This window comes from Salvelinus fontinalis, chromosome 6, assembly GCF_029448725.1.
Source record: "Salvelinus fontinalis isolate EN_2023a chromosome 6, ASM2944872v1, whole genome shotgun sequence".
NCBI classification, from domain to species: domain Eukaryota; kingdom Metazoa; phylum Chordata; class Actinopteri; order Salmoniformes; family Salmonidae; genus Salvelinus; species Salvelinus fontinalis.
In genome coordinates this window covers 49,827,941-49,835,293 of record NC_074670.1, presented here as the reverse complement: position 1 = coordinate 49,835,293, position 7,353 = coordinate 49,827,941, and the positions used below count along the sequence as shown (strand labels likewise).

Genomic DNA, 7,353 nt, shown 5'->3' with positions numbered 1-7,353 from the left:
ATAGAGTTACTGTGTGTGTGTGTGCGTGCGTGCGTGCGTGTGCGTCCGTCCGTCCGTCCGTCCGTTAGTTCGTCCATCCATATGCCTGTGTGTGTGTGTGTGTGTGTGTGTGTGTGTGTGTGTGTGTGCGTGCGTGCGTGCGTGCGTGCGTGCGTGCGTGCGCGTCTGTCTGTCTGTCTGTGTGTGTGTGTGTGTGTGTGTGTGTGTGTGTGTGTGTGTGTGTGTGTGTGTGTGTGTGTGTGTGTGTGTGGGGGGCTGTGTGTCTATGTGTCTGTTTGTCTGGGTGTATCTGTTTAACTGCCTCTGGCTCTACACCTGTCTGATTCCTGTCCCAGGACTGTGGTTATGGGGATGGGGGAGAGGGCGGCCGCTGTGTGGCGTGTGCAGAGGGGCAGTTCAGTACTGAGACTGGGTTGGCCCCCTGCTGGCAGTGCACTCGTTGTATTCTGCTAAACCGCCAGGAGAGAGCAGTGTGCTCACCCACCAACAACGCCCAGTGTGGCAACTGCCTCCCAGGGTAAGTCCTATATCTATGGGGTGAGTAAAGTGCAGTGCAGACAAAAGGAAACACGTAACATTTCACTTCAGGGGGTCACTGAAGGGGGTCATACTGATTACAATTCCATTGTATTGTATTCCAATAACGCTCAAGAGAGGCCAAAAAACATTGTAGTCTTAGAGAGCATGAAGGAAACTTAGGATCAGTCACCATCCCCATGGGCCATGCTGCGTATGTCTTTATGTCTGGTGTTTATGTCTGGTGTTTATGTCTGTACTCAGGTATTATAAGCTCAGAAGTAGGAGTGGGGAGGTGGACCTGTCGTGCATGCCCTGTTACAGCCCCACAGGCAAGATCCGGAAAGAGTGTTTACCTTTGCAGTGGAAACACACCTCCACAGCAGGTAAGGTAAACATGAATCTAACAGCCAGCAAATAAGTGAATGTTGTTAGCAAACAATTATAGCATCACTGTAAGCCTTCCACTGGTAGCGCCCATTGATTTTCAAATGATCTTCCTCAGAGTGAGAATTTCATTGGCAATCACTATTTCCAGGAGAAGTTTCAAAGGAGTTACAGAGAACAGTGAGTAATAGTACATTGACTCTTAAAACTAGTTGTGTAGATGATGGTTATGTGTGTATTGTTCATCTAGTGACGCTGGATACGGTCCAAGTCTCCATGGCTCTTATTGGTTCAGTGACTTCCGCCTCAATCTTCCTACTGCTTCTGTTGCTTTGGGCCTTACTACTGATCATTGAGAGATTCAGTGAGTTTTGTGTTCACGTTCAAACCATGGCTAAAAACTGTACTCGATCTCCCATTTGTTTTCTATATTCACACAAGGTGGGAATGGAATGTGGATTATATGTGTTTTTTTTTGTGGGGTGTTCAGAACAGGTTCCAAAGTATTGTCCTGAAGGTCTACATTCTGAAGTAGACACAGCCTTCCCACGGAATACACTCCTCTCTAACACCACAGAGACTGGAGAGAAACCACCAGTTACCCCATCAGAGAGTCCTGGACCAACACAGAACGCCCAACACAGGTACCTATCCTCCTGGCCAGAGGTTCTGCTTTGGGGATTAACTGTAATCGGGGCAATTGAACAATCTTCTCTGCATTTCTCCGTCTACCGGTCATGTTGGCTTGTGGATGAATAGATGTCAAACAATAGATCCTCTTTCTTTCCACCAATAAGATGCCTAAGCTCACTGAGCCATGAGGGTGAAGTGCATCCCACCTCCATTGTCATCAATGTCACCACCAACATTAAGCCATCCCTTCAACATGGAGGTGAAGACGGCCCCTGGGAGGGTCAGAGAGGACACTGTCACACACCAGAGGAGGTATTGCATGTGCTTTGTGTTTTCATTTTCATTTTCTAATGAATTATGATCTATTATAAATTATGAGACACTAGGAAATTCTTATAACTAGTCTAACTCACTCCACTTTTCATTTGTAGATGGAACAAAAACTGTTGGAAATCTGCACAGTTTCTCAAGGTACGGTAGGCTCTCCCATGTTGATCAAGTGATGTTGAGGGTGAGATTGATCAATTCAATCAATTCATGCTCTTGTATTTTCATATGAATATACAACCAAATGTTTTCAGAAACTGATATCAGGTTGACTTTTTGTGTTTCCACGGTTTGGGTGTTGACTGACAAGTCTCTATTACAGTGCTTACACCAATATTTATGTCATTGACTGACACTGAACTCCTAGTCTTCTTGTGCTGGTCCAGGTCAGAGTCTGGAGGAGCTAAACTATGACACAGTCCAGGACCTGTCTCTGCTGCTGGACTCAGGGGGCTGTGGCCGGGGCAGTGGGGTGAGAAGGCTGGGCTATTCCCTGGGTGTCACCCCGGAGGTCCTTTCTAACCTCCATGGCTTCCAGGATCTCTTCCAGTACCTGCGCACCTCCACCTACATCCTACTGCCCCAACTGGCCCAGGCCGCCGCCCTCCTGCCCCGCCCTGACGTTGTTGCTAGGATACACCGTGGTCTGGTGACCAATCACACAGAGACATCCAGGCCCTAGGGACATGTTGCCAATCCCACCTTGGCCTGTGTGACATACAGTGCATTTGGAAAGTATTCAGACCCCTTGACTTTTTCCACATTTTGTTACGTTACAGCCTTATTCTAAAATGGATTCAATTGTTTTCTCCCCTCATCAATCTAAACACAATACCCCATAATGACAAAGCAAAAACAGGCATTTCGATTTTTTCCCCAAAAAACATAAAATAATAATAACTGAAATAGCACATTTACATAAGTTCAGACCCTTTACTCAGTACTTTGTTGAAGCAGCTTTGGCAGCAATTACAGCCTCAAGTCTTCTTGGGTTTGACGCTACAAGCTTGGTACACCTGTATTTGGGGAGTTTCTTCCATTCTTCTCTACAGATCCTCTCAAGCTCTGTCAAGTTGGATTGGGAGTGTCGCTGCACAGCTATTTTCAGGTCTCTCCAGATATGTTCAATCGGGTTCAAGACCGGGCTCTGGCTGGGCCATTCAAGGATATTCAGAGACTTGTCCCCAAGCCACTCCTGGGTTGTCTTGGCTGTGTGCTTTTGGTCATTGTCCTGTTGGAAGGTGAACCTTTGCCCCAGGTCCTGAGGTCGTGGGGCAAAGGTCATGAGCGCTGACGTCCTGAACGTTTTGGAGCAGGTTTTCATCAAGGATCTCTCTGCACTTTGCTCCGTTCATCTTTCCCTCGATCCTGATTAGTCTCCCAGTCCCTGCCGCTGAGAAACATCCCCACAGCGTGATGCTGTGGAGCTCTGTCAGAGTGACCATCACCTCACTGACCAAGGCCCTTCTCCCCAGATTGATCAGTTTGACCATGCAGCCAGCTCTAGAAAGAGTCTTGGTGAATCCAAACTTCTTACATTTAAGAATGATGTCCACTGTGTTCTTGGGGACCTTCAATGCTGCATAAATGTTTTGGTACCCTTCCCCAGATCTGTGCCTCGACACAATCTTGTCTCGCTCTACGGACAATTCCTTCGACCTCGTGGCTTGGTTTTTTCACCTGTGGGACCTTGTATAGACAGGTATGTGCCTTTCTAAATCACGTCCATTCAATTGAATTTACCACAGGTGGACTCCAATCAAGTTGTAGAAACATCTCACTGATGATCAATGGAAACAGGATGCACCTGAGCTCAATTTCGAGTCTCATAGCAAAGGGTCTGAAAACGTATTTATTTTATGAATTTTCAAACATTTCTAAAAACCTGTTTTTGCTTTGTCATTATGTCAATGTTGGTTTAATCAAGCGAAACAGAGCAGAACTTGACAGTTTGAAACGTGATTTCTTTTGGGCTATAAACTGCCATTGCTTGTACACATTTGGTTAAATTAACCCATTGAATGTATAGCCATTACATATGTAATACCGTTGAACTCCTTTCTGTTGCATAAGACAGTCTGGAATCATTTGTTTGCATATGGTGTGAATAGTCAGCATTGTAATGTGACCTAGATAGATGACTTGTCATCCGAATCACAGGAGGCAAAGCACAGAGACGTCATCATTAACCATCAAATAGTATGTAAACGGCAGGCTGTGAACCCATGACAAATATACCATTGTGGGGTTTATAGTATCTCATAGGTATACTGGCCCAACATCTCACTACCACTTCCATTATTTGTGATGGTGGTTAGAGTGTTAAATAACATGGGGCTCTTCTGTATCATTCAGGGCAGTGTAACTGAACCCACAGTGTCATGTTTCTCCCTGTTTTCCATTCAAATTAATGAGGGCCCGCTGGCTAAGGCATGTGAGATGGGGTAGGACAGAAGCATTAGTGTTGGATGGAAATAGGGAGAACATGTTGTTTTCTTTATGGGAGGGGTTGGTTCACCATTGCAGCAAAGCAGTTTCTCCTGAAACTATCTCCTCAGACTCTCCAGCTTTCTCCATAAGGTAAGTCCTCAAGGAGACTTTGTATTTATGCTATGACAGCAATACATATAATGTTTATACAAAACAATAAATGTAACCTTTATTTAACTAGACAAGTCAGTTAAGAACCAATTCTTATTTACAATGACGGCCTACTCCAGCCAAATCCGGACGACGCCGGGTGAATTGTGCACTGCCCTATGGAACTCCCAATCACGGCCAGATGTGATACAGCCTGGATTCAAACCAGGGACTGTAGTGACGTATCCTGCACTGCGATGCAGTGCCTTAGACCGTGGCGCCACTCGGGAGGCCTAATATTACTTGTGTTCTAATTAAACTTCCATTGTAATAAAACATACATACATTATCATTCCATAATCTGTGTTTTGAAAGGATTTCACCATCAACACGTCAAAATACATGATAAGCAACAGTTGCCTACTGTCATCCATAAATTCTCACGCTAGGTGACGCTATTGCCTATTATTGGCTCGTTCCCTTGTTTTACTTGGATGTCCACGTACCCGCGGATTATGCGCGTCTCTGGGTAATGTGCCATAAAAAATAGAGAAGGAAAACTTCATAGAAATGGCGGAGGGTGCAACGTCTCTGAAAGAGTTGCGAGCTCAAATGGGTAAGAAATACACATAGCGTAACTAAATATTGATGTGCCAAATGTATTTTATTAAGTCGAAGTTGCTCTTGGTTGTTTGCTAAGTAACCCTGCTACCGGTAACCTAGCTACACATTTTGAACATGTTTTGTGGCTAGTAAGCCGTAGCTATCCGTTGACAATGTGCTGGGGTTGGTAGTCTGATCCCCCCGGTGCTACTTTGATAGCTAACGTTATCTGTCAAAGCTACTACTAGCTAGCGAAATGGCTACATCAAAATGATAGTTTACCGGGTCATTTATTTTGCACTGTAATGTAACTTGGCTAGCTATCATAACCACGCCATTATATTTGGTACAACGTTCGGCATGTTTCAATTAAAGTTAGTTTATTTATTGTGAACTGCAATTAAACACCTAAACTAACAGAGTTACTGTAGTAGCAGAACGACAACCAATCGTTGGATCCGAAATTGATTTCATGACCGTTTGACACATCTGCGCGCTGATGTCTGGCGCCATACATACATTGTTAACTTTTTAAAAAAAATATTTGGCTAACTAGTTAGCTTTTACCTAACTAACTCATTTGGCCATTTAACATAGTTGGCTCGTTTGTGTATACACTTAGCTAGCCAGCCTCACAAGTGTTTACTTTCTGACTAACGTCATGCCCATCTTTGACTCGTAGTCCTACCGTTAACTAATAAGCCAACTTTAGGTACCTAGCCATTTTGTATGAAAAGTAGTAAACGGTGGTTTCTGGCTGGCTAACTAACTAGTTTACTAGCCAACGTTAGGTAGATATCTTGGCTAATAAGATTGATTTTGGGAAGGCCAGCAAGTGATACTTTTTAAAATTAAATTAGCAGGGTAGCTGAGCAAAGAGCTTTACGTTAGTTAGCTAACCATATTTATTTGTCTATGCAGCAGTTTTCCTACTTGGCTGTATGTAACTGTTAGCTAATTTTAGCTAGCTAACGTTAAAACATCAATTGTCTTGGCCTGTTAGCTAGCTAGCATTCAAGCGGGATTCAAGCAGTGAACATTATCTCAAAGTAAAAAATATTTCAGTCTACTGTACTAACCTTGTTTACATGTCACAGGTTCCAAGGTGTTCACCCATAAAATTAAAATGTAATTCAAGTTTTATAAAGATATGTCCATTCAATAGAGAATTGCAATAATCCAAACCCTATGTTAGATGAGTGACTGAAAGTTTAGCATGATTAGAGTGACTAGAATAGTGTAATCATGTCCGTGGTCAAAAATTGTCTTGACAATGTAGCTAGCTAGCTACATAACTTCTAACGTGGTTTTGCACTGAGTTCCACACAGGCACTGAACAACAAGCCCACATAGCTGCTGATGGAGTATAAGACTGTCCAGTTACAGCTAGTTTTCATGGATGCAGTCAGTGATAAAGGGTTGTTTCTTGAGTGGTTGAAAATTGCTGTATAAACCAACACTTTTTCTGTCTTTTACTCCTCCTATAACGGCAGTAATTTTATTTACACACTTCCTTTCAATGTCCCTCGTTCATTCCTTTTATCTCTTCTGCGGGCCACTTCCTGAGTGGCAGCCAAGTGCTCACTGGGTCTACGTCAGAAGGTCTGAATGCCCAGTTTGTTTTGACTCAAACTGTAAGATTTGGCTGAAATGCTAGTGTTACCCCCCCCCCCCCCCAACATAACACGGCTTGGGTGTGCATTTGTCCTTGTGGAGAAGGGGTTTCTGAAAGTAGACCATAAATTTTCTTCATCCAGTTTCCCATTCACTATTTTCACTCTGATGTGGCTTTGTGGAAGTTTTTTTCCAGTGAAATGCAATCTAGCCTAGAGGGTGATGAGGGGATGTTTGAAAATCCCAACTGCACTGACTTTGTAGAGGTTCCCTCAACATTTGGACATAGGAAGGCTAACAAAATAATGGCTGGAATCTAGTCCAGCCTTAAAATCTCCACAAGAATGTGAGCTTGTGTATCAAACTGGGCATTCAGACCTTGAGTGCAGATCAGATGCCTGGGACTCAAATCCAGGCAAGGCTATCTGAATCCTGGCTCTGCCTGGGCTGTAGAATCAAAAGCTTGATCAATATTTCTGAATCGCTGTGACTGAATCAAAGGAGGAAATTGACAGGCCTTATTTGGTGCAGTCGCTTGTAGCAGTGAAACGGCTAGGAGGAGATCCTGTCATCTCTGCATTCTGCAGGAGGTTAACCCTGAGTTGAGGTCATGACCCGCTAGTCAGTGAGATGGCAGAGCCCCAGTCAAGAACACAGTTTGGTTCCTCACCAGGCATTAAAACACAGAGAAAC

The 7,353-nt window shown here is 44.0% G+C and overlaps 2 protein-coding genes across 6 annotated transcripts in view; both read left to right on the top strand.

Moving 5' to 3' along the window:
* Positions 1-323: 323 nt before the first annotated feature.
* On the top strand, positions 324-4,774 carry LOC129858626 (tumor necrosis factor receptor superfamily member EDAR-like; the record flags this gene model as incomplete). The annotated part of the gene is made up of 7 exons (XM_055927936.1): positions 324-517; positions 781-902; positions 1,154-1,267; positions 1,394-1,547; positions 1,701-1,848; positions 1,968-2,007; positions 2,250-4,774. Coding segments are annotated over 7 exons (1,068 nt in total), but the record flags the coding sequence as incomplete, so codon positions are not given.
* A 175-nt stretch (positions 4,775-4,949) lies between these two features.
* The window catches only part of map7d3 (MAP7 domain containing 3), a 39,448-nt gene continuing 37,044 nt past the window's right edge, over positions 4,950-7,353 (top strand). For 4 of the 5 annotated variants that reach the window (XM_055926872.1, XM_055926871.1, XM_055926869.1 and 1 more), the window contains exon 1: positions 4,951-5,059. In XM_055926872.1, coding sequence (XP_055782847.1) covers positions 5,014-5,059 — 46 coding nt within the window. In that variant the 5' untranslated portion in view covers positions 4,951-5,013. Of the gene's footprint in view, positions 5,060-7,353 lie in introns of all 5 variants that reach the window. The other variant, XM_055926867.1, reaches the window with a different exon arrangement.